This window comes from Manis pentadactyla, chromosome 15 (assembly GCF_030020395.1).
Source record: "Manis pentadactyla isolate mManPen7 chromosome 15, mManPen7.hap1, whole genome shotgun sequence".
In the NCBI taxonomy this organism is placed as follows: Eukaryota; Metazoa; Chordata; class Mammalia; order Pholidota; family Manidae; genus Manis; species Manis pentadactyla.
In genome coordinates this window covers 14142670-14170169 of record NC_080033.1, presented here as the reverse complement: position 1 = coordinate 14170169, position 27500 = coordinate 14142670, and the positions used below count along the sequence as shown (strand labels likewise).

General features: G+C 37.3%; 2 protein-coding genes and 1 long non-coding RNA gene across 17 annotated transcripts in view; 1 reads left to right on the top strand and 2 right to left on the bottom strand.

Moving 5' to 3' along the window:
* Positions 1–625, bottom strand: part of LOC118907925 (zinc finger protein 585A-like) — a 57078-nt gene extending 56453 nt beyond the window's left edge. For 2 of the 7 annotated variants that reach the window (XM_057493440.1, XM_057493442.1), the window contains exon 1: positions 353–461. The gene's annotated coding sequence lies outside the window, so the exon portion shown is untranslated. Of the gene's footprint in view, positions 1–352 lie in introns of all 7 variants that reach the window. The other 5 variants (XR_008994186.1, XM_057493446.1, XM_057493439.1 and 2 more) reach the window with 5 other exon arrangements.
* Positions 626–4225: 3600 nt separating this feature from the next.
* On the top strand, positions 4226–24721 carry ZNF383 (zinc finger protein 383). 9 transcript variants are annotated; one of them, XM_036876898.2, is made up of 6 exons: positions 4816–4858; positions 5500–5567; positions 15855–15911; positions 17863–17989; positions 18262–18357; positions 23189–24721. In XM_036876898.2, the coding sequence occupies exons 3-6, from the start codon at positions 15903–15905 to the stop codon at positions 24379–24381; spliced, it is 1425 nt and encodes a 474-aa protein (XP_036732793.2). In that variant the 5' UTR covers positions 4816–4858; positions 5500–5567; positions 15855–15902; the 3' UTR covers positions 24382–24721. The 9 variants fall into 9 exon arrangements, with proteins under 9 accessions (XP_036732760.2, XP_036732743.2, XP_036732753.2 ...); XM_036876848.2 differs by lacking the exon at positions 17863–17989 and having other exon boundaries at positions 4227–4858; XM_036876906.2 differs by lacking the exon at positions 5500–5567 and having other exon boundaries at positions 4692–4858.
* Positions 7896–10834, bottom strand: LOC130681147 (uncharacterized). The gene is made up of 2 exons (XR_008994200.1): positions 10700–10834; positions 7896–8256 (listed from the first exon to the last, which is right to left on the bottom strand). It is a non-coding gene; the product is annotated as an uncharacterized LOC130681147 (long non-coding RNA).
* Positions 24722–27500: the final 2779 nt, after the last annotated feature.

Genomic DNA, 27500 nt, shown 5'->3' with positions numbered 1-27500 from the left:
AACCAACACACAATGCCACGGTCACACGGTCATTTCGCACACACACACAACACCTGCACAGTCATATGCACCACGCACTCGCACACACTGCTTCTCGGACCCACGGTCACAAAGCACAATTCAAGAGGACACTCACCATCACACCCGCAGTCACGGGCTCTGCACACCTACGTACGCTGCTGCACCGTCATAATCATACATAAACCACGGGGACATCGTGACCAGATTCGCTTTCGCTGCAGGCCCTCACAGTCACCCACTCGCAAAGAGACGCTCATAACCTCTACCCCTCAGCCCGCTCCACCCGCAGAGACTGGACGCTGTGGACCCCAACAGGCTCAAGCCGCCTCACCTCACGCCACTCCTGGATTGCTTCCACACAAGTCAGGCAGAACTAAGCCTAGCAGGTTCTGGCGGCTCTTTGTGAGGAGTTGAAGCCCAGCCACCGTGGGAAAATACCGCGAGACGTCACGGAAAGTGGAGTCAGGCCGCGGGAACTTCTGGGAGACGTAGTCTGGAGCCAGCGTGCCCGGAAAGTTAGGTATTAAGTCTTGTTGGACTTTTAGCACAGATGACTCCATTTGGGGCCTGCCGTTTCTTCTTTTTAGCCACCCAAAAGTGGGGGTTGGTTTTGGGGAGCATTAGCAACACACGACCAAAAAAAAAAAAAAAAAAGCCGCAAACCAAACATATCTGAAAAAAGACAAACATAAACTGAGAAATAACAAGGTTAATAATTGGAAGAGAGAAATGTTTTAGATCCTAAGAGACTATTTTGTACAGTTTTTTTGCAAATAAATGTGAAAATTGATTTGAAATAGATAATTTTGAAGGAAAATGTAATTTGCCAAAGTTGATCCCATTCGAGATAGAATGTCCAAATAGACCACTATGCATAGAATAGAGAAAATAGAGAAAATAGGTTTATCATACACACACACACACACACACACAAGGTTTCACAGAGATTCTGCTAAACTTTAAAAGATCAAATGTCCCACTATTAAAAAGTAAGGAGAAAAAATAGAACTCCCATATGTGTTTTATGTTTTAAAGGAATATCAAATCTTATTATTGCATAAAAATTTGTATAGGCATATCATACTAATAAATATTGGTGAAAAAAATTTCTAAATCAAATAGTTGCAAGATTTAAATGAGATATTATTTTAAATTCAATGAATAACTAAGTGTTTTTAGAAATGAAAGAATGACAAGATGTTAACACCCTTTCATATAATTCATCATATTAATAGGCCTAAAGAGGAAAGCATCTCTTTAAAACTTCAAAACCCATTTCTAAAAAATGTAGGCATTTATGATTTATTGATACTTATTGTGTGTATATATGTATATGTACATATAAATATCTTTATAGATCTATCTGTATCTATATATCTTTATTTAGATCTACCTCAGCCCAAAACTCAGAATCTTACCTTACTTAATAATGAAATTCAGGAGACATTTGTGCTAGATTCAGAACAAAGGTAAGGATGCCTATTATCACACATTTTTAACATTATTTTAGAGGCATTAGCCAATGCAGTTGAAAAAGAGAAAACAATTAGAGTTATAAAACTCTCTGGTAAAAGTTGAAACAATCTCTACTGGCAGATGATATGCTAGTATACATACAACAATCTAAGAAAACTAATGGAAAATTCTAAAAACAATAAGAAAATGTAGTAGTATGGCAGGATATAACATACAGAATCCAATAGTCTTCATATATTAAAAAACAGGAAATATGATAGATAAGAAACAATCACAACAGCACAAAAACATAAAATATCTAGAAATAAACTTGAGAAATGCACTTTTTATAGAAGATAGACTTTAAAACACTCCCACAAGAAACGAAACTTGACCTGAACAAATGAAAGGCTTAAAGTTCTTTTTAGGAAAATTCTCCCTAATATTTTTTTAGCTTGACTTTCTATTTTGAAACAATTGTGGATTTATACACAGTTGAAAGAATAAGAGAGATCTGGTGTACTCTTTATGCAGTTTCTCTCAATGGTAACATCTTGCAACACTATACGATAATATCACAAGATCTACATTGACCTTGATACAATCAAGATACAGAACATGTCCATTTCCCCAAGGATTCCTCATTTTCCCTAGTCACACTGATTTTCCTCCCAACTTCACACCCTCCTTAATCACTGGTTACTACTACTTTGTCCTTCATTTTTATATTTTGTCATTTGAAGAATGTTATAGAAAATGGAATCATACAGTGTACAATCTTTTGTGATTGGGTTTTTTCACTTGTCATAATTCTCTAGATATTTGTACAGGTTGTGTGTATCAATAGATCTTTTTTTTTTTAAATGCTGAGTAGTATTCCATGGTATAGATGACAACAGTTTAACCGTTCACCATTGGAGGACATCTGGATTGTTTCCAGGTTTTGGTTATTATAAATAAAACTGCTATAGAATACTGTATTTGTGTACAGAGTTTTAAAAGAATTGTTATAAAATGTACATAAAATTTACCATTGCAAACATCTTTAAGTGTAGAGTTCAGTAGTATTATATACATTCACATTGCTGTGCAACAGATCTCCAGAAATTTTTTTATCCTGAAAAACTAAAACTCTATGTGGAAAACAGTTTGGCTTTTCTTTGAAAAGTTAAAACAGAATTACCATAGGACCCAGCAATACCACTCCTAGGTACATACCTAAGAGAACCTAAAACATTTTCACATAAAAAATGTGCCTATGAATATACTGCACCATTATTTATAATTTCCATAAATTAGAAACAACCCAGAAGTCCATCAGTTGAGGAATGGCTAAAAAAAAGGTGGTATATCTGTACAATGAAATATTATTTAGTAATATAAAGGAATGAAGTACTGATACAACTTGGATGAACCTTGGCAACAGTATGCTAAGTAAGAGACACAAGTGGCCTCATATAATTTTTGTGAAATGTCTAGACTAGACAAATCCAAACAAACAGAAAATGTATTTTTGGAAGCCAGTTGATGGGGGAAGGTGGCAATGGAGAGTGAACACTGCAAGTACAGGGTTTCTCTTGAGATGATAAAAATATTCAGGAATAAGACAGCAGTAATGTTTGCACAAACCACGTGAATGTAGCAAAATCCATCAAATTGTACAGTTTAAAATGGTGCATTTCATTCTATGTGAATTATTTCTCAATAAGGAGTATTCATACTAGGCTAGTATTTGCTAAGGATAGACATATACATGATTCCAGAATTAGACTCATAGATACATGGATAATTGATTAATAAAGTTGCTTTATTAGTTTCCTATTGTTGCTGTAACAAATTACCATCCACCTAGTGGCACAAACAACATAGTTATTATCTTATAATTCTTTGGGTCAAAAGTCTGAAATGAACTTCACTGTTGTAGAATCGAGTTGACATGGTTGCATTCCTTTCTAGAGGCTGGAGAGGATCTGTTTCCTTCCCTTTCTGGCTTGTACGAACTTCCTGCATTCCTCAGCTGGTGGACCCCCTTTCATCTGCAAATCCAATAATGATTGGTTGAATCTCACATTATACCACTCTGACATTGACTCTTATGCTTGGCTTTCCTCTTCCCCTTTTAAGGATCCTGCTGTTACATTGGGCCCAACCATATAATCCAGGAAAATCTCCCTATTTTAAGGCCAGTTTCTTAGCAACTTTAATTCCATCTGCTAAACTTAATGCCCTTTGCCATGTAATGTAACATATTCACAGGCTCCAGGAATTAGAATGTGGTCATATTGGGGTGCCTGTTATCTTGCCTACCACAGATTTGAGAAAGGTAATAGCACTGTCAACAAATGTTGTTAGAATAATTAGATTTCCAGTAACTTTTTTTTGCATGTGTCTATCCAGTTGTTCCCGTATCATATGTTGTTGAACAGACTATTCTTTCTTGCATTAAGTTGCTTTCGCACCTTTGTTGAAAATCAATAGACTGTAAATATAAGGGCTTATTTATGCACTCTCAATGCTAGAAATCTATTTTTATGCCAATAATACTGATTACTGTAACTGTGTAAGTTTTGAAATCAGAAAACATGAGTCCTTTAACTTTGTTTTTCATTTTCACGATTATTTGGCTTTTCTGGGTCCCTTCCAGGCCATCTGAATTTTAGGGTCAGCTTGTCAATTCCTGCAAAAATCATGCTGAGACGTAGTTTTTGGGATCAATCTTCCCTTAAACATAAACATGTATATCCTGATCTTGGCACATAGGTTCCACCTGATGTCATTATGCTTGACTTCTCGTCTCTTCATGGAAGCTCCTTCTCTAAACGTTATCCTTCAAGATAAACTCCTGGTCTCCCTGAAAGGACTGCAGGCAAGTTCAGCGCAGGTCTTCTGAGACAATCTTCCTGGGCGGGTACCTCACGCTTTCCGGTCTAGACTACATTTCCCAGAAGAACTTGCGAATCCAGCGACCTTTTCTATTTCTCAGGCAACATGGCTCCCTGGAATTGGCACGGTCCGTGGAGGAAGCTTGTCTCCAGGACGTGGGGCCTGCACTCGTGTGGGAGCCTTACCCAGAGACTGCATGTTGATCTCGAAGATTCCTGGCAGGGATGCAAGGATGTCGGCTTGGCCCAGCCTGTGCACCAGCAGGAAAACCGGAGGTCGGGGCGCCGTCTTGCCCCAGCGGATCCGGCTTCAAACTACATTTCCCAGGAGCGCCCCCCGAGGACCCGGGCTGCCTTTTCACTTGCCTGCGGGACGCTCGGCCTCCGGAGAAGAAGTGCAAAGTGAGCGGCCTAGGTACTGGGTTTCCGACTAGGTTGTTCCGGCTCGTCCCTGGGAGTCTGCAGGAACTGTCTGGCCGGGTCTGGAGTCTCCGCCCTGTGTGAGTTGGTCGGGCTGAGGGGTGGAGGGGACAAGAGGTGTAGGATTACATGTGTGCTAATGTGGCATAATGTGACTGCGGCGCTGTGTGCGGGTGTCATTGTGACGGTGACCGTGTGCGGAGCTCTGAGCTCTGCTTGCAGGTGCCTGTGGATATCCCCGTGTTGCTGTGACACCGCGTGGCCGTGTATGTGCAGGCAAGACTGTCCCCGTGATGGGGCTGTGAGTTTGGGTCCGTGTAATTTTGTGTGACATTGTGTCAGAATCTGTGATCATGCGGCTCTGTCTGCGGGTTGTGTGTGACGGTGGTGGCATGAATGTTAGCACTAAGTGCGCTGGCTGTGACTGTGAGGATGTGTGTATTATCGTGCAACTTTGCGTGTGCACTTGCAGGGTAGTTGTTATCGTGCCGGAGTAATAGCGTGTGTGTACCAGCGGTTACTGTGTGAGGTCAGGTCAGACTGAGGTCTTGGGCAGCAGAGACTTCTCTCCTTCTGACACTAGGAATGCTCAGGACAGCCTTGACTCTTTTGACCTCTCGCCTTGTCTCCATGGGTGGTTGATGTGGGTCCAGAACTGCCTCCAGTCTGGGCAGTTTGGGCCACAAGGCCTGCCATCTCATAATTCCTTTCTTCTTCTCAGCTCTGCTCTTCTCAGAAGGGTCCCCAGAGGAAGGAGGAGGAATGGCTGTTGGCCAAACCAAATACAAGGTGCAGTGGGGTTTCCTTTTTGCTTTGCTTCTCCTGGGATGGTCTTGTTTAACACAGAGTTATCAAGTGACTTGGTTCTTACAAATTTCTATTCAAGAAAATGATGGGAAGCCCTCTGGGTGGACACACATATCTCAGTATTCTCCCTCATTTACTTCTATGTAATATTCATATATTAATGTAGAAAAGAGCTCAGTTTCTCTATGTACTGTTTTAGTTTCCTTTTAAACACACATACATTTTTTTAAAGTATCATTGATATAAATCTGATGTTTGTTTCATATGCACAACACAGTGGTTCAACAGTTACCCATATTATTAAATCTTCACCACCTCTAGTGCAGTCACTATATCTGTCAACATAGTAAGATGTTACAGAATCTTTATTCTGTGTGCTGTACTACTGTCCCAGTGACTAGCTTATATTGTGATTGCAAATTATTGTGCCCCTTTATCCCTTTCCTCCTCCTCCTAACTGACCCCAACCCCTTCTCCTTGGTAACCACTAGTCCCTTCTCGGTCTCTATGAGTCTACTGCTACTTTGTTCCTTCTGCTTTGCTTTGTTTTTTGTTGTCTACAAGAGGCCCACTTTATTTTTATTTATGTATTTTTATTAAGGTGTCATTGATATACAATCTTCCGAAGGTGTCACATGAACATTGTGGTTACAACATTCACCCATATTATCCCCCACCCACCCACACACCATTGCAGTCACTGTCCATCAGCACAGTAAGATGCTACAGTCACTACTTGTCTTCTCTGTACTATACTGCTTTGCCCTGGGCCACCTACATTATGTGTGCTAATCATAATGCTACTTAATCCCCTTCTCCCTCTCTCCCCGCTCACCTTCCCCAACCCCTTCCCTTTGGTAACCTCTAGTCCCTTCTTGGAGTCTGTGAGTTGGCTAATGTTTTGTTCCTTCAGTTTTGCTTTGTTGTTGTACTCCACATATGAGTGAAATCATTTGGTACTTGTCTTTCTCTGCCTGGCTTATTTTTATTTTTATTTTGGTATCAAATCTACAATTACATGAAGAACATTACGTTTACTAGGCTCCCCCCTTCACCAAGTCCCCCCAACATACCCCTTCACAGTCACTGTCTATCTGCATAGTAAGATGCTGTAAAATCACTACTTGTCTTCTCTGTGTTGCACAGCCCTCCCCGTGCCCCCCATGCACTATACATGCTAATTGTAATGCCCTCTTTCTTTTTCCCTGCCCTTATCCCTCCCTTCCCACCCATCCTCCCCAGTCCCTTTTCCTTTGGTAACTATTAGTCCATTCTTGGGTTCTGTGATTCTGCTGCTGTTTTGTTCCTTCAGTTTTCCTTTGTTCTTATACTCCACATATGAGTGAAATCATTTGGTACTTGTCTTTCTCTGCCTGGCTTAGTTCACTGAGCATAATACCCTCTAGCTCCATCCATGTTGTTGCGAATGGTAGGATCTGTTTTTTTCTTATGTCTGCCTGGCTTATTTCACCGAGCATAATATCCTCTAGTTCCATCCATGTTGTTGCAAATGGTACGATTTGTTTTCTTTTTATGGCTGAATAATATTCCACTGTGTATTATGTACCACATCTTCTTTATCCATTCATCTACTGATGGACACTTGAGTTGCTTCCCTAATTTGGCTATTGTAAGTAGTGCTGTGATAAGTGTAAGGGTGTATATGTCTTTTTGAATCTGGGATCTTGTTTTCTTTGGGTAAATTCCTAGGAGTGGAATTCCTGGGTCAGATGGTATTTCTATTTTGAGTTTTTTGAGGAACCTCCATACTGCTTTCCACAATGGTTGAACTAATTTACATTCCCACCAGTAGTGTAGGAGGGTTCCCCTTGCTCCACATCCTCACCAGCATTTGTTGTTGTCTGTCTTTTGGATGTTGGCATCCTAACAGGTGGAGGTGATATCTCATTGTGGTTTTAATTTGCATTTCCCTGATAATTAGTGATGTGGAGCATCTTTTCATGTGCCTGCTGGCCATCTGAATTTTTCTTTGGAGAACTGTCTGTTCAGATCCTCTGCCCACTTTTTAATCAAGTTATTTTCTTTCTGGGTGTTGAGGTGTGTGATCTCTTTTTTTGTTTTTAAACTCCACAAATCATATGGTATTTGTCTTTCTCTGCCTGGTTTATTTCACTGAGCAAAATATCCTCTAGCTCCATCCATGTTGTTGCAAATGAGAGGATTTCTTTTCTTTTTTTTTTTATTATTTTGGTGTAATTAATCTACAATTACATGAGCAACATTATGTTTACTAGTTTCCCCTGATGATCAAGTTGATTTCTTTTCTTTTTATGGCTGAATAATAATACATTGTGTATGTATACCACATCTTTTTTATTCATTCTTCTGTTGATGGATACTTAGATTGCTTCCATATCTTGGGTACTGCAAACAGTACAGCAATAAACATAGGGGTGCATATGTCTTTTCTAATCAGGAATTTTACAACATGATTATTTTAAAGAATTTGTAAACTAGGAGTTTTTCTTTCTTTTTAAAAAGAAATTCCTGAATATTACAGACATACAAAAAAGTGCTTGAAATAGTGACATACAATTTATGAAGTAATTATAAGGGAACTTCTATATAACAAACATTTGTGTCAACACTCCTGAAGCCCGTTAGCTCTGCCCCCAGAATATACCTAATCTCTTCACCTCTTTAGGTAACCCTTATCCTGACTTTGATGACAGTTTTTGTTTTTGTTAATGTTTATCACATACCCATACATCCCTAAACAAACTGTTGTGAGTGTTGCTTTCTTACACAATATTTTATTTCTTAGGCTTACTCATGTAAGTTGGTACATGTAGCTGTAATTTGGACATTGTTTTTTTCTAGTTTTTGGCTCTTTAGAAAGGGCTGCTCTAAACATACTTTTATAAGTACTCTGCTACACATATGCATCCTTCCCTAGGGTATAGACATACAAATGGAATTGCTGGACCATAGGATGTGTGTGTATCTTCAAAATTCCTAGATAATGCCAAACTGATTTTCAATGTGGTTATCCAAGTTAAATTCCTGCTAGCAATTTACAACCATACAGGTCCCTTATTTTGTCTAATACTTGGTCACTTGGTATTTTTTCATGGATCTGCTGATATAAAGGTATATCATATGGTTTTAAATTACAGAAAGTACAAAAATCAAAGTATATGACTTAATGAATTTTACAAAATGAGCATACTCAACTAGAGCTCAAAACAGAAAAATTGGACATTACCAGCATTCCAGAACCCCAACTCTTTTCCCATCCATTCACTATCTACCTCTTCCAAAGTTAGCCATTATTGTGTTTTCTATAATCATAGATTAGTTTTACCTGTTCTTGAATCTTACATAAATCACATAATATCTACTTTCATGCTTGACTGCTTTTGCTCAACATTACATTTCATGTATAATAAGAATGTACTATGTAATAATATTATGTAGTTTGAATTTGCAAGATTCATCCATGTTCCTTCACATAGCTGTAGGTCACTATTACTCTTGCTATTTAAAATTCCATTGTCTTAATGTTACACAATTTATTTTCTATCCATTATTGATTGGTATTTGAGTTGTTTTCATATTGGGGCTAGTATGAACAAGGCTGCTATAAACATTCTTATAAATGTCTTTTGGTGCACATTGAATTCATTTCTGTTGGGTATATCCCTAGGGTGAAATTTCTGTGTCACAGATTATTTATACATTCAGCTTTAATGTATACTGACAGCTTCCTAAGTTCTATCAATTTACATTCCCGACTTCATTGTGTGAGAATAGACTTCAGAACAGGAGCTTTACTAGAGATAATAAAGCTTTAGTTCACCAATATGGTATTACAGTCCTAAATATATTTACTTTCATAAAATGACTTCAAATATATTTGGCAGAACTGAAAGTAGTAATAGACATATCACAATTACAGTGGGATTTTTAGCACTTTTCTCAATACTGATAGATCAATTAATGTAAATCCAGTAAAGCTGTATTATATTTGAACAATGTGATTGACAAACTTGACTTAATAGCTACATGTAGAACAGTGTTCCGTACAACTACACTGTTATTTTAAGATGCATATGAGACATTTACCCAAATTTATTATATGCAGCACTATAAAAGGAATATGTGATTGTGACAATCTCAATAAATTTCAAAGGATTGAGATAATACGGTATGTTTTCTGATCACAGTGTAATCTAGCCAGAAATAAATAGCAAAAAGATATTTACAAATATCCCAATGTTTGGGATTTAAGCAATGTATAAATTGTGAATCAAAGAAGATATTGCAATAAAAATTAAAAATATTTTAAATTTAATGATAATGAAAATTTATCAAAATTGGGGTATTGCTAAAGTTGACCTGGGGAAAGCATATAGCCACAAATGTACATGCTAGTAAAAAAGAGTGTAGAATGTTGAAAAATTAGTGATGTATGTATTCATTTCAAGTTAAGAAAAACATACTAAATTAAGCCCAAAGAACAGAAAATAGGAAGTAATAAGAGCTCAAATGTAAATATATGTTTGAAATATAAAGTCTGTACAATAGAAAAAATTAACAAAGCCATAATTTTAATTTTTAGCATTAATAAAATTGATAAACCTCTAGCAAAACTCAAAAGAAAATAAAGGAGATAAGGCATAAATTACCAAATCAGGTATGAGGGAGGAAAAAAACAACCAAGGACTAGCTTTAAGGCTGAATTGTCAATTATTCGTGGTTGGTACCTGGGACTTGGCTCCACAATATAAGATCATTTGAACCCGAGCATGTGATCATTATGCTGAGTCCCTTTTTACAGTTCATTGGACATGTAAATTTCTGTGTTTATATAGAAGTTTTATTTTTGTGACTCTGTTTCTTTATTGGACCTGATGTGTGCTCTTAAGTTTTGCATGTTCTGCAGTGTTACTACAACTATATGTCCTGTCCTGAAGATTTACTGACCTGGGCTTAGTGGTGTTTTTTAAAAAGCCTAAATTGTCCTAATTAATATCACTATATAATTATTAGGGGTTTAATCTTGTTAGTAAAATGTTCATTTTCTTGATGCTAATGGATTGTGTATGCAATGAGCTCTCATTTGGGACATTCAGCTTATTTGTTTATTGTACCTTATTGGATTTTTGTGTGTCCAGTGGTGCAGACTAACTGTGGAATACACTTTCTATCTTATTAGTGTGTGAGGCCACAGGTGTGGTGGGTCCTTCTTGGTTTTGGTAGTTTTTCCTTTTTCAGAGTTCCCTGAGTTTATACTTCTCAGATTGTACAAATGGAAAGAAGTACTTTATACCAGAAATATAAATCATAGGACAAGAAGAAAACAAACATAAACTTACTATGTCCATTAAAAAAAAAAGGGACTTTTATTTACCCTCTTCTTTCTTGCACTTCCTGTTTTTCTCTCCCATAGTATTGTGTACTTAGAGCCCTTTCCAGTATTTTAATTAACTGATTGTCATAGACTCCATCATAGTACAAGGAGAAGTGGCAGGAGGTGTATTCACAGTATGTTGCATAAATTTCATTACTTGGCCAGTGAGGGCTTCTCTTAGGAGACTCTTAAAAGGAATCCTTTCAGCACAGCACCTGATATTTTTGACAATAACATCACCTTTTGGCAACAGTAGAAGGTTCTAGATCTAGCCAATTTTTTTTTTTTTCTATTCTAAGACTTGGAGTCAGCTGTTATCCAGGAGCCCTCTTTTATTTTCTCTTCTTTCTTGAGATTGAATAAAAGACTAAATATGTATGTGGTGCCTGAGAGTTTGTGTTGGGTGAAAGTGCAGCTATTGTTGGGCTAACTTTAAGTGCTGCCAGAGCTCAAAAGTCTTTTTTTTTTTAAGGTTTTGTGTTCACACTGATTTTCATTGTTTCCTGTGGTAAGGGATTTTTCAACCTTCAAAATTTTATCATACTTTGATAAGTTAGCATTTAATTGAGGAAGTAAGTAAATTTGAGACATTTCTACAATAAATGCAATTTATGGAATAAGTTAAATTAGCTTTTTTAAAATGAGAAAACTTAAAACAAATTTCACATTCAGGTGGGCACCTTCTTCCTCAGGAAATGGACTGTGAGCATGACAGGTACCTACAGCTATTAAATATTAGCTTGATTACACTGTGAGTGAACACTCCAGTAGTGACTCCATAAGGCTATTAACTTTCCTTCTGAATCTGTTTAATGTAAAAATCAGGCACAAAAGTAGGAGTTAGAATATAGATAGATTTTTTCAAAATAAGCCATGACAATTTGAGCGGGCTTCCTCTGAATTAAAGTAATTTGGGTGGTGCAAGTGAAAAATTTAACTAAAAGCCTAGAGTTTTACTCAAGAGAATTAGGGTGAGCATCAGTCTCTCCAGTGTTTTTGGGCCTAAGCTCTTTCTATCCTAATTTCCTCAATTCCTTCTCCAGGCCAAAAGCATGCAAAGTTGCACTGGTTCCCCACTCCCATTAGCCATTCAAAATGTTCATCACACTCTCAATTTCTTTTCCTTAATAGGAAACAAGAGTTATAGCCTATTCCAGCTTGAATGGGAATGCCTTTGGAAACTAAGGGAGTATAATGGATTGCAGTAGAAAAACATTCCAGAGAACTGGATTCTTAAAAGCTAACTTCACTGAGCATCATTAATCATGAGGAAAACGTAAACCAAAGCCACAGTGAGATACTACTTCATACCTACCAGGACAGCTATGATAAGACAGACAATAAAAAGTGTTGGTGAAGATTTGGAGAAATTGCTGGTGGGATATAAAATGGTGCAGCCACTTCAAAAAACAGTTTGGCAGTTCTTCAACTGTTAAGAGTTACCATATGGTCCAACAGTTCCACTCCTAGGTATATACCAAGAGATGTACATGCAAACATGTATTCACACATAAACTTGTATATAACCATTCAAGCAATATTATTTACAATAGCCAACACATGTAAATAATCCACATTTTCATCAACTGATGGATAGAAAAACAAAAGATGACATATCCATACAATGGAATATTATTTGGCAATAAAAAGGAATGAGTTCTGATACATGCTACAGTATAAATATACCTAGAAAACATGCTGAGTGAAAGAATCTAGTCACAAAAGGCGACTGTATTATTCCATTTATAAGAAATGTCTAGAATACACAAATCCATAGAAGACAGAGTGTGTAGGTCAGTGTTTGTTTAGGGAAAATGACAACTGACTGTTCAGGGGGTTTCTTTTAGGGGGGATGTTCCAAAATTAGATTGTGATTTTTATGTAGAGTAGAAAACATGGAATTGTGTACTTTAAGTGATTTATATGGTATGTGAAGCATATCTTAATAAAAGCTGTTCAAAAAAATTAAAGCTAACCTAAAATTAGTGGATGAGATACTAGGTAGAAGAGCACTGGCCATAACTTGACAATTATTGAAGCTAGTTAATGGATACATGAAGGGTTTGATACTATTTAAATTCTACTTGTGTTTGGAAATTTCTGTATTAAAATTTTTTTAAATAAACTAACCTAATACCTATTAGTGAAGTATTGGAAACATTCACAGGAAGAAAATCAGAAAGAAGGTACTATCACCAGTATTAATATTTTTTTCTAACCTATTAGAAAAACAGTATTCCATAGTAAACAACTAGGAAACAATTGCTTTTTTCTTCCCCGTAACTTCTATCAAGCTTCTCTGTGGCCAGTTGACTTCCTCCCCAAGGATGAGTTTTCCAGTAAATGTTGGGTAACCAACAGTCCTCTGGTTTCTTTCAGTCACAAAATCAGTCTTGTTTTAGTAACTGTAGTGTCCATTTCACTGTACTAATGAATATACCATAAATCTTTTTGGTATTGGCCCTTGAGCTAGAAGTTTGCAGTGAGAAAGCCTTGATGACTGCTTCTGTCTTTCCTCCTCTTGAACTTCTTCTCTGTTTCACTAGATATTCTCAATTTCTCAAGGTTGGAGGCAGGGAAAAGAGGACTAGACAAGAGAAATCTTAATTGTATTGACGCTGGTCCTTTCTTGCCTTGGGGCATGTTCACATCGATTCTTTCTGAGGAGAGGGCAAAGGCTCTACTCTAGCTGGCTGCGTACAGACCCTACCTACGTCCAGCCTTTGGGCATTAGTCCTCTGTGGGGCCCTTTTCTGGAGGTCAAGTACCCCGACTGGAAATGCTCTTGGTAGGCTTGGAATAAACCCAGACCCTGGCCAGCTCCTACTGTGGGGTCATATCTAGTCCCAGGAGGGAATCAGGCCCCAGACTTAGTGTCTTCTAAACTCTGGGAACACCAGGAAAGTTTTCCTAAGAATCCTCATCACATTGCACGTGGAACCCCATTGACACTGGGGTCCCCTCTTTTCCTTATGAAGTAGGAAAGCACACCAGTACTTTACAAATATCGATCTTTCTCTCAAGGACAGTCTTCTCATACACTCCAGTATCTAAAATACCTTTAGAGTAGATCTTGAGTTGAACCAAGGGCACAAAATCAGTTTCCAGCCGCTCCTTTTGCATTGCATGATTCATTAAACAGTGGAAGTTCTCACTGCGGAATGCAGGGTTTCATGGTCCCTATTGTTTTGCTCTCCTTCCCCAGGTTTGTCCTAAACTGAGAATGAGACAGGCGTATTTTTAGGTCCTGTTATAGACTTAAAACTAATGCAAATAATGAGAATTCAAAAAGGTACACAGTCAACATACCAAAATCAATAGTATATATAATATATATAGCAGATATAAGCACGGGTGGATCCTGCTTCTCTGTGAGCTTTTATGCTTGGGAAACCAGAATGCTCCCGTGTGCCACTGACCCAGGCCCCCCAAGCTCCACGAGGATAAAAGCTCCTCTACTTGGGACCTTGCCCTATTGTAGCTCTTCAGCTGGCTGTTAACTTGTATCCTTTACAGTACCTTTGTTAAACTGGTAAAACTGTTTTCCTGAGTTCTGTGAGCCACTCCAGCAAATTAATCGAACCTAATAGGGAGGTCGTGGGAACCTCCAATCTGTAGCCGGTAGTGCAGAAGCACAGGGAACTGCCTGGGGCTTGTGACTGGTGTCTGGAGTGGCAGGTGGAGGGCAGTCTTGTAGGACGGCGCCCTGAACCTGGGGAATCTGGTGCTGTCTCCAGGCAGATGGCATCAGAACTGAGTTGAATTCTCAAGACACCCCTACTGGTGTTCGAGAATTGCTTGGTGTTATCTGTGGAAAGACCCCCCTCCCACACACGTACACAAATTGGAATCTGGTCTGGGAACCTGAGTGAAGTTATATTACTGTTACTGCTGTGTATAATACTGTTACGGTTATATATATATATATGTAGGATAAGACAACATAGAAAAGGAATATAAAATAATGGTGCATGTTATGTCCCATGAAATATTATTCATGTATGCCTGGTACAGCTAGGTAGCGCCAGCCTTAGAGGGAAAAGTTAAATGGATTCCTAACTCATAAATTATATTAAAATAAAAATCATAATTGATAATCTTATACCAGAGTCTTTTACCAAATAATCTTATACCAAAATAAAATAATTGATTAAAGACTTAAGCGTAGCAAATTAAAGCATTGAAAAAGAGAAATTTATATAAATATGCATAGGTAAAAAACATCTTATCAAAAAGTTATAAAAGTTGATGGGCTGATTGTTTTGCATGTCATAAATATATAAGCAGAGTTTTTTTTTCCTTTATGTTACAAAACAGCTAGAGGGTAAGAATGAGGAGCACCTCTCTGTGTGGCTGGGGTTGGGTAGGGGTGAGGTTGGGGGTAGAAGATGATTGACTGTTTTGGACTTGGGAAGCGAAAAAGACTTGATTAAGTAAGTCTTTAGATCTTCTTGATCAGGATGTACTATGTTCCTAGCCGAAGGATACCATCTGGGTGAGTGTAGCTTGGGCATGAGGTTGCAGAGGAGGGATCCACTCAGGGCAGGTCATATCAGCGCTGTCTTGAGTTCATAGCAACATCACTAAAGTGGGGCAAAGTCTGGCCTGAATCACTTGGCTGAGGCAGGACCCTGTATTGCTTGGGTGAAGGCGAGTCAATCTGAGTCTGTTTTCCTTTGGATGTAGTAGCCAGGATACAAATCACTGCAGCTAAAGCCTGCAGTTTCTGGGGTTGAAGGAGTAGGATTTATTCCCTTCTCCCACTAGCCAGAGTTACCAGGCCCAGGAAGGTGAAGGTAGTGCATCTGGTCTGTCAGAGTGGTAATGCCAGTGTGATTTCCAGAGCATTCCCATGCTTCCTCCTTCCTGTCTTCTCAGAACACTCTCTTTTTCAGGAAAACAGCCCCAAAGAGGACTGATCCTCTCCTGCAATACTGACAGTCATGGCCCAGGTGAGTTGATGCTTTTTCTTACCTTCCTGTCATTCAGTTCTTAAAAAACAAATAACAAACAAAAATTTAAAAGGACATGTGAGCATTTGCTCTCCTTCTCCTGATATTCCTGGTTTATCAGGGTTCCCCTTAAGGATCCTGGTCCCCATTTCCTCTCATTCTAATCAGATAATCCTATACCATTCCCAAGTACCCCTCTTTTGGCCCAGCATTAATATTTTCCTTCAGTAAAGAATTGAGCTGCTCTTTGCTCAGCCTTCTCCCAGAGGCTATGATGAAGAGGATATGTGCTCTCCTCTGGAAGATTTGTAGAATGAACTTGTGTTGTCTAGATAGTGATTTGGTGAAGTGGAGGTATGAGTTGCTTAGCTGGGAACACACACGGAAAAGCCAGGTTTATCTCCACGGATCAGTATTCACCAGTAAGAGAGGATGGGAGGTGGTGTTGGTAGCTCCAAATGTTAGACTGTTGCAAGGTCAGCTGGTTTATGAGGCTCAGAGGATTGTGGAATTGGCAGCTGATCGAGCCAGATCACTGCGACTCCGTTAGGGCATCTGCACGTGAAGTCCTGTCTGAGGTGGAACGGGATCTGTGGGGCATGAGGCATTTCTGTATGAATCACCAGTTTTCTTTATCTCAGAAATAAGGATAAGGATGATGGATGCTTACAGTGAGTTCAGCCAACTCATGAATTCTTGAGATCATGCTATCTGCTCTTGGAAGAACCTTCTAAATATTGTCTGGTAATATCTACAATGTAAAAAATTCTGACATTAGCAAAAGTTATATTGAAGAATTTGTATTAATAGGAAATTATTCTTGTAACAGAGTGAACTAGAGTTTATGAAAAACCTCAGTTATATGCTGTTTCAGAGATATTGCTGTTTTAAAATGTATTTGTCAAATTATATATTGTCAAAGTTCAGGTAGTATTACTAGGAGGGCCCTATGCCGCCACCTCATGATACTCCCTGAAAGAAGATACCCTCATCTCTTTTAGTTAAGACAATGGAATTTATCATACTTTAAGTTAATATTCCTATTTCACAATTTCTGATTAAGCCATTTTAGACATTTTCTAGTTATTTCTTTACAAGATATGTATGAATTAGATTTGCTACATCACAATTTCATTTAAATCAGGGCTACACTCGTGATTGGGACCTTGTAAATATTGTTGCAATTATTCACTACCAGCTCTCCTTAAAAAAACTTTATCAATAAATTTCAGATACAGGAAAGAAGAGTAATATTAAGAACTACCATATACTTACCATTCAGCTTCAATAATTTTCAGCTCAGTCTTATTTTATGTACTAATACCTTTTTCTTCCATGCATAATCCCCTGTCCTGACTCCCCAAAATAGCATTGTTTTGAAGCAAATGCAAATTGGTATGCATCTCTTAAAGATAAGGATTATTTTTTTTAAAACAACCATTATGTCATTAGTGCATTTAAAACAGTTAAAAATAGTTTGTTAATGTCATCAGTACCCAGTGTTTAAATTTCCATAATTGTCTCACTTAAAAAAAATCATTTATTTGAATTAGAATCCAAGTAAGAACTATGCACTGCAATTGACTGACATATTGCTTGAGTCTCTTACTTTGCAGGTGTGCCTTCCATCTATTTTTCTTTCTGTGCAGTTTGTTAGAAAAGGAAAAAACTGGTTTATTGTCCATTGTTTGAAATTTGCTGGTTGCATCTTTGTGTATCATTTAAGTGTTGCCTGAAAATAGTTAAGTCCATAGGCTTGATGAAATTCAGTTGGGAATTTTTCATATAAAATGAACTGATTATGATTACTTTTGCATCTGTTTTGAGATCCAGAGACAGTGGCTCTCATTAACACCAATATGATAGCTCATTTGTTTTACCTTGCAATACAAGCACAATAGTCTCTGAATTATTTCTTTTCTACACCAGTAACACACATTTACTGTTTCAGGGATCAGTGGTGTTCAGTGATGTGTCCGTAGACTTCTCTCAGGAGGAGTGGGAGGGCCTGGACCCTGCTCACAGGGACTTGTACAGGGAAGTGATGCTGGAGAACTACAGCAACCTGGTGTCCGTGGGTAAGGGCATCTGTGCCGATAATTTAGAGTTCTGTGGAATATCTGTTTCTTTCACTGTGAATTTCTGTTCCCTATTCTCAAATAAACGGTTTGAGCTGAAATGAAGACAGGGAAATGGGCAGCTTCCGTTGGCTGTGGTGGAAGCTTCATCTTCTCTCTTTGGCTGTTCCTGTAGTGGTGTCACTTTGGTGGTCATCAAGGACTGGGTCTTATTTCTGGATCTGATTTACCCAACAGCATAACCATGTTCCGTATTTTCTCCTTGTGAGCAGGACTTAACATTCCTAAGCCTCAAGTTATCTCCTTATTGGAACAAGGGAAAGAGCCCTGGATGGTTGGCAGAGAGCTGACTAGAGGACTGTGTTCAGGTGAGTGAGAAATAACTAGACAGAAGCAATCAAAGCATTACAGATAACAACTCCGCTGGTCAGTGGAGAAACAGCACCTTTGAGATGTTATCATGGAAGCTCCCAAGAAAACCCAAGGCCTTTGGGAAAAACTAAGTCCTTTACATGAGTTTATAAATGACCATTTTCATTCCTTCTCTCACTATTCTTCTCTTAATTTCAAATAGAAAGTGCCCTCTAAAGAAAAAAACTCTTTTGCTCATATTTTGCATTCAGTTCCTTTTTAGCTTTTCTCCAGCTTAGACTCACTGAAATGTTTCTATTATCACCCCCAAAATAATATATTTGGTGTGTGAGTGTGTGCACAGGCACACATCTGTGTATCTGCACTGCCTCCCTCCTCTTTAAGTAGTGGTCTTCATTATAGGTACCTACCACTGATTTTTTTGGTCAGTTTGTCATGCATTGTACCTTTATCCAACATTTTTTATTCCCTGATTTGTGCAAAGAGATCTAGTCAGCCAGGTGCCAGTTTGATAATTATGTCAGCTACCAAGAACTCTTTATTTAATTAGTCTTGTAGTTTTCAGGGTATAGGTCTTTCACTTCATTGGTTAGGTTTATTCCTAGGTATTTTCTTCTTTTTGATTCAGTTGTGAATGGAATTGTTTTCCTAATTTCTTTATCTATTAGTTCATTGTTAGTATATAGGAATGCAACAGATTTCTGTGTATTAATTTTGTATCCTGCAACTTTGCTGAACTCAGATATTGGATATAGTAAGCTTTGGAGTGGATTCTTTAGGGTTTTTTATGTATGATATTATGTCATCTGCAAAAAGGGACAGTTTAACTTCTTCCTTGCCCATACTGGATACCTTTTATTTCTTTGTGTTGTCTGATTGCTGTGGCTACGACCTCCAGAACTATACTGAATAAAAGTGGGGAGAGTGGGCACCCCTTTCTTGTTCCCAATCTTAAAGGAAAAGCTTTCACGTTCTCGCTATTGAGTATAATGTTGGCTGTGGGTTTGTCATATATGGCCTTTATTATGTTGAGGTACCTGCCCACTATACCCATTTTGTTGAGGGTTTTTATCATGAATGGATGTTCAATTTTGTCAAATGTTTTTTCAGCATCTATGGAGATGATCCAGTGGTTTTTGTCCTTTTTGTTGATGTGGTGGATGATGTTGAAGGATTTTCAAATGTTGTACCATCCTTGCATCCCTGGAATAAATTCTACTTGATGATAATGGATGATCTATTTGATGTATTTTTGAATCTGGTTTGCTAATATTTTGTTGAGTATTTTTGCATCTATGTTCATCAGGGATACTGGTGTGTAATTTTATTTCTTTGTGGTGTGTTTGCCTGGTTTTGGTATTAGAGTAATGCTGGCCTTGTAGAATGAGTTTGGGAGTATTCCCTCCTCTTCTACTTTTTAGAAAACTTTAAGGAGGATGGGTATTAGGTCTTCACTAAATGTTTGATGAAATTCAGCAGTGAAACCATCGTACAATTTTCTTCTTAGGTAGTTTTTTGATTATCAATTCAATTTCCTTGCTGATAATTGGTCAATTCAGATGTTCTTTTTCTTCCTGGGGTAGTTCTGGAAGGTTGTATTTTTCTGGAAAGTTGTCCATTTCTTCTAGGTTATCCAGTTTGTTAGTATAAGTCTGGCTGGGGGTTTATCTATTTTGTTTTCTTGAATAACCAGCTCTTGCTTTCATTGATTCTATTGTTTTGTTCTTCTGGATTTTATTTATTTCTGCTCTAATCTTTACTATAATGTCCCTCCTTCTACTGTCTTTGGGTCTCATTTGTTCTTTTTTTAGTTTCGTTGTGAGTTTAGACTATTCATATGGGATTGTTTTTCTTTCCTGAAGTAGGCCTGTATAGCAATATACTTCCCTCTTAGCTTTGCCTTCGCTGCATCCCACAGATTTTGCGGTGTTGAATTATTGTTGTCATTTGTCTCCATATATTGCTTGATTTGTTTTTATTTGGTTATTTAGGAGCATGTTGTTAAGCCTCCATGTGTTTGTAGGCTTTTTCGTTTTCTTTGCGTAATTTATTTCTAGTTTCATAGCCTTGTGGTCTGAGAAGCTGGTGGGTACAATTTCTATCTTTTTGAATTTACCGAGACTCTTTTTGTGGCCTAGCATATGATCTATTCTTGAAAATGTTCCATGTGTACTTGAGAAGAATGTGTATCCTGGTGCTTTTGGGTGGAGAGTTCTGTAGATGTCTATTAGGTCCATCTGTTCTAATGTGTTGTTCAGTGCCTCTGTGTCCTTACTTATTTTCTGTCTAGTTGATCTGTCCTCTGGAGTGAGTGAAGTGTTGAAGTCTCCTAGAATGAATGCATTGCATTCTATTTCCCCTTTTACTTCTCTTAGTATTTGTTTCACATATGTAGGTGCTCCTGTGTTGGCTGCATAGATATCTATAATGGTTATATCCTCTTGTTGGATTAACCCCTTTATCATTATGTGATGTCCGTCTTTGTGTCTTGTCACTTTCTTTGTTTTAAAGTAGATTTTGTCTGATACAAGTACTGCAACACCTACTTTTTTCTTCCTGTTAGTTGCATGAAATATCTTTTTCCATCCCTTCACTTTTAGTCTGTGTATCTCTTTGGGTTTGAAGTGAGGCTCTTGTAGGCAACATATAGATGGGTCTTGTTTTTTTATCCATTCAGTGACTCTATGTATTTTGATTGGTGCATTCAGAACATTTACATTTAGCATGATTATTGATAGTTATGTACTTATTGCCATTGCAGGCTTTAGATTCGTGGTTACCAAAGGTTCCAGGGTAACTTCCTTACTATCTAAGAGTCTAACTTAACTCACTTAGTATGCTATTACAAACACAATCTAATGGTTCTTCTTTTATTTCTCCTTCCTTTTTTCCTCCACCATTGTTTATATATTAGGTATCATATTCTGTACTCTTTGTCTATCCCTTTTTATTACCTCTAGTGACAGCTGTTTAACTTTAGGAACACTTCTATCTACCTCCAAAATACACTGTAGAGATGGTTTGTGGGAGGTAAATTCCCTCAACTTTTGCTTATCTGGGAATTGTTTATAATTCCTCCTTAAAATTTAAATGATAATCTTGCCAGATAAAGTATTCTTGGTTCAAGGCCCTTCTGCATCATTGCATTAAATATATCATAACACTTCCTTTTGGTCTGTAAGGTTTCTGCTGAGAAGTCTGATGATAGCCTGATGGGTTTTCCTTTCTTTGTGATCATATTTCTCTCTCTGGCTGATTTTAATAGTCTCCTTATCCTTGATCTTTGCATCTTTAATGTGTTGGTGTTGTCCTCCTTGGGTCCCTTGTGTTGGGAGATCTGTGCACCTCCATGGCCTGAGAGACTATCTCCTTTCCTAGATTGGGGAAGTTTTCAGCAATTACTTTAGAAGAGGACGGTTTTAGAAGTTGCTTAGGAGCTCAACTAGATGAAAATTGCTGAAAGTTCATATAGGGATAGGATAAAACTGATTATGCTGGATAGAATTCCCTGTTTCTGGCTTGAGATGTTACAATAGGCTCCATTTTGATACCTTCAAACTATTTAATGTGCTTAAGACCCCCATTTTTGTTAAGAAATGCTTTCATAATGATAGGCATCAGATACTGAATATTTTACTCAAAGACATTTACATATGTTGTTCTTTACCCTCCAGTAATCATGAGTTAAGGATGATCTCCCTTTTACAGATGAAGAAATGGGGACTTAGAAGTCAAGTAATTGCCTGGGAACATATAGTGAATAACTGTCAGAGTTGTGACTCACTGCTCATCAGTGTGCTTCTGGTTCCTGTCATCTTTCCGTGGCAGTATTTTGCATTGTTTCTGTCTGTCTGCCTTAAATTTTAGCTACCTGCTCTTTCAGTCACTACACTAGTACATGAGCAAGTCTCTCTCTTCTCCCAAGATCATCATCACAGAGCTCCAAGGCAAATGGTATTTTTACTGAATACTCAGCATATAACATGTTGAGTGTTCCCTCTGTGCCACTCACATCAAATTCTTATCTCAGGCTCTTTCCTCAAGTGGCTGATCCTCTGTAATCTCTTTAATCCAATATGTCCTTTATTATGGAGTTAATTCTGTTTCTACCCCAACTGGTAAGCTGAGATTCTGACACTAACTACCCAAACTTCACATAGACCTCACAGGGTAACAGCAAGTCCTGCATAAGGCTGCTCCCGCCTCAGCTGTCAGCTGCAAGTCTCAGGGGATCCTCAGACCACTCCTACTTCCGACCTATAAATACAGGGATTTCTATGGTCCCTGTGGTTTCAGTAATTTGCTGTCATTATTCATAGAATGCAGGAAAGTTATATACGTAAAATTGTAGTTTCACTATAGAGGATACATATTAGGGCAAAGTCTGATAGGCTTTCTGATGCAGGGGTTCTACACCCTTTCCTTGTGGGGTCAGAGTGTGTCCCCTCACAGCATGTCAATATCTTCACCAACCAGAAAGCTCCACTGAGCTTTGGTGTCCAGCATTTAATTGCATTGACATGATTGATTAAGTTACTGACCAATCTCTGGCCCTTCCTTATTCTGTAGGGGTCATGTAGCTGAGAGTCTCATCCCTGTAATCCCATGCTTGGGCTTTCTGCTGACCAATCCCCTAGTAGAAGCCATTTGGGAGCCAGCATGAGTCACCTCATTAGCATAACAAAAACACTCCATTATCACTGAGGAAATTCCCAGGGTTTCTGAAGCTCTGTGCTAGGAACTGGGGAGAAATACCAAATTTATCCTTTATTATATACCACAGTTCCCAAGAAAACTTATTTTATTTTCCATTTCATTTTCTTTCAGATCTGGAATCAATGTGTGAAACCAAGTTATTATCTCTAAAAAAGGAAGTTTATGAAATAGAATCATGCCAGAGGGAGTTAATGGGACTTACAAATCATGGTCTTGAGTACTCCAATTTTAGAGATGTTTTGGAATGTAGAAGCCACTTTGAAAGACAACTAGGGTATCAAAATGGGCATATCAGCCAAGAAGTACTAACTCATGAAGCACCTACATTTATTCAACAGACATTCCTTACACCTCATCAGATAACTAAAAATGAAGAAAAACCCTATGAATGTAAGAAATGTAGAAAAGTCTTTAGTCATAATTCACAATTTATTCAACATCAGAGAATTCATATTGGTGAGAAATCTTATGAATGTAAAGAGTGTGGGAAATTTTTTAGTTGTGGCTCACATGTTACTCGACATCTTAAAATTCATACTGGTGAAAAGCCCTTTGAATGTAAGGAATGTGGAAAAGCCTTCAGTTACAGTTCATACCTTTCTCAACATCAGAGAATTCATACTGGTAAGAAACCCTATGAATGTAAGGAATGTGGAAAGGCCTTTAGTTATTACTCAAATCTTATGGACCATCAGAGAATTCACTCTGGTGAAAAGCCCTATGAATGTAAAGTATGTGGGAAAGCCTTTACTAAGAGCTCACAACGTTTTCAACATGTGCGAGTTCATACAGGTGAAAAGCCATATGAATGTAAGGAATGTGGCAGAGCTTTTACTCAGAGCTCAAAGCTTGTTCAGCATCAGAGAATTCATACTGGTGAGAAACCTTATGAGTGCAAGGAATGTGGCAAAGCTTTTAGTTATGCCTCAGCACTTACTAATCATCAGAGGATTCATACTGGGGAGAAACCCTATGATTGTAAGGAATGTGGGAAGGCTTTTACTCAGAGTTCACAACTTCTTCATCATCAGAGAATTCATGCTGGTGAGAAACCCTTCGAATGTCTTCAATGTGGGAAGGCCTTCACTCAGAACTCCCAACTTCTTCAACATCAGAGAATTCATACAGACGAAAAGCCATATGAATGTAGTGAATGTGGAAAGGCCTTTAATAAATGCTCAAACCTTACTCGACATCTGCGAATTCATACAGGTGAAAAGCTCTATAACTGTAAAGAATGTGGAAAGGCATTTAGTAGTGGTTCGAATCTCATTCGTCATCAGGGAATTCATACTGATGAATAATAAAGGTTAAAGCTCTTGTCATCTTCCTTACACTTTAAACAACAACAAAAAATAACTATTTTTTGCTTATTTTACATTTTTTAATTCAGATGTAAATTAAGTTTGCCTGTTCCCCCACTCCCAAACCTTATACTAATGGCAGTTGTTGAAATAATTATCATCTCCTTTGTTTTGGTCTATCTTCTTTGTGATGTTATATTCTTGTTTATATATTTGCTTGTGTTTCAGGGCTGTCTTTTCTTTGATCTGTATATTTGTGCTTACACCAACTTCACCCTGTTAAATTGTGTGACTTTGTATTTTTTAATTCTTTGTTGAAATTATAACTTTGTTTTTGAAATTAGTGTTAATCTTTTGTTTCATTTCACAAACATATCATAAAACCAAAAACTAAAAATCCAAGGTTAGTAGTAATCATTATCAGTGATAGATGATTGCTATCTAGTCAGTAGAGCAAATCCTGCCAGATTTTTTATTTTAAAGGATGTATAATCATGGCATGTTGTACCTTCTGCTTTTATCACACCAGAAAATATGATTGCCATTTCAGTAAATGGTTTTTATTATTTTCTAATGACTATAATGACTTTTTAAAAAGACTTTATTATTCATGTTTGTAGATATAAAATGTGCCCTGAGTAGTATTTCCCAAAATTTATTTTTGGATGCTTGCCTTTTTCTTTTAAAACATCTATTATAATTACTGAAATTATCCACATTTTCTATTTGTAAACTGCTCCTTTTCATTAATACTAAACTCATCTCATACAGTGGTAATTAACTACTATTCATCAAATTACTGTTTATCCTTTCAGATTTTTTTTTTTTTACTTTTTATGTAGGGCTGTAGTGGCATTTTATTTCTTAAGTATTAGTAAATATAATCATGCTCTATGTATTGATTTGTTATGAGGATTCAGTTAATAAATGTAAAGTGCTTAGAACTATTCCTATCACATAGTGAACGTTTAGGAAAAGCTATTCCCTACGACTATCATTGATACCAATGAAATATTATCTTCATTATTTATGGGAAGGATTTTAAACATGTTGTTTACCTCTGAATCAAAGAATTTATAATGTAAAAAGAAGTGAATATAGTGAGAATATGAAAGCTTTTCCCATCACTCATTATTCAGCATAGAATTTTAAAAAGAAAAAAATGTGTGAGTAGTCTTCATTCAGACTTCATCTTTTTATGTTGCACAAAGATTAATAGCAGTCTCAACAACCCTGTGGATATCATAATGGGTAGTTGAAATAGCAGCTGTCAAAAAAGCAGGAAGAGATGAGAATATTTCCTAATAATTAAGTTCTCAAAAAAGACAAAAGATATAGGTTACATTATTTGGCCAGAATGAGAAACAGTAACAACAGAACCATCAAATATCTGAATATTTAGTAATTCAGTGTCTCCTGATTAACATAAGTTAAGGAACAAAACCTTTAACTTTTTAAATGTGAATGAAAATAAATGAACTACTAGAAAGATCATAAAATCAACATAGAATACAAGGAGCTAAAACAGGCTAAAATAAGTATAAAAAAAGGGGGGAAGGCATGACTAATTATAAATACCAGAAATGAAAAAAAGGAAAATTTGATTATTTGACTAAAAAAGTGTTGACATAGTTAAGTGAGTTGGGTGGAGAAGTAAGGAAGACAAATGAGTGGCATTGTAAATGAGAACTTGAATACATATTATTTAAATTTATAAGGACTATGTTTTTGGGTGATGAAAATGTTCTGGGATTAGCGGTGTAGGTTGCACAACTTTGTGAGTATACTAAAAACTGAACAGTTTTCCTTAAAAGGGTGAATATAATGGTATATGTATTTTACCTCAAGAAACAAAAACCAGTACTAGACATTTTTATAGTATATCTGAAAATATGTACAGTGTGGAATTTTTATAAAGAAAAATTGGTGACATCAGACTTAATAGGTGAAATCTTAACAGATTCCCCTTAAAAAGGAACACTTTAAAATTAGGCCCAATTAGACTTAAAATGTCACAGACACACTAAATAAGACACCAAACTAGATATATTTAATTAATAGGTGAAACCTATGAAATGTTTTAGGAACTCTTCCAGGACACAGACTGAGAAAGCAAGTTATTTGTAAGTTTATAACCCTTACGTTAAAACTTCCTAAGAGAACACAAAAAGATAATGCACCCAGAATCAGTTATGAGAAGATGCAATTTTATAAATTAGCAAATAAAATCCAGTAGTCTATTGGAAGGAAATATTTGTCACAATCTGAATTTAGGAATAAAACCTTTCTGATAAATCCCTATCCAAACTTGCTGCTCACTTTCTGAAACTTGGCTATCAACTGATTAAGATAATAGCATTGCTTATTATCTGAACTCAAGAACTAAACAGATTTAGATAGCAAGGGATTCTTGGAATACAAAACAAGAAAACTGACATGGAGTTTCTGGAGTTCAAGTAACTGAAATTCTATGAACAAAATACATTATCAAGCCCCAATATCTTCTAGGTGCACTCTTATTTTTTCTTAGCTGTTTTTGATAGAATGGGATAGATTTTATAAACAAACTTAGGAGTTCTCCTACCTGAGGCAGAGTCACTGCATTCATCCATTTATACTCTACTTCTCATTTGAAGAGTCTTTAAAATACAGCCAATGAATGAATCCAGTCACTGCCATGCATTTCATAGTGAAGCTGTAGTGGGACATGGGAAAGAGGTTATTAAAACAAGAACAAAACTTGAACTTTGACTGCAGTTAGAATGTAGAATAGGGAAGGATTTCACACCCACAACAGCAAGAAAAACCTTCAGAAGATAAAAATTGCACTTCCATATGGTCCTATCTAAGAGTGGTGGAGGCAAGGAAGACATGAGCTGAATTCCTGGTAGAAATAAGTCCTTTATAGGTGAACAGATTGCTCCTTGACTTTCCATAGCTGGGTTCAGTGCAGGTGTGGATATGGGTATGGGCATGGGTGGATAAAATAGTCCTGACAGATGAAGAAGGTTTGCAGAGACAAAGAGAAATTAGTACAGCCCAAAATGATACTTAGGAACTTCTGGATAGATTAGATCTGGAAGATCCCTGAATGCAAAAGAATTAAGTATTATCAACCA

Coding starts and splice junctions, on each gene's coding strand:
- ZNF383 (XM_036876848.2), top strand. CDS start 4,584: ATGCAAGGATGTCGGCTTGGCCCAGCCTGTGCACCAGCAGGAAAACCG. Junction 4,859..5,499: donor GTCTGGAGTCTCCGCCCTGT/GTGAGTTGGTCG, acceptor TCTTCTTCTCAG/CTCTGCTCTTCTCAGAAGGG. Junction 18,358..23,188: donor GACTAGAGGACTGTGTTCAG/GTGAGTGAGAAA, acceptor ATTTTCTTTCAG/ATCTGGAATCAATGTGTGAA.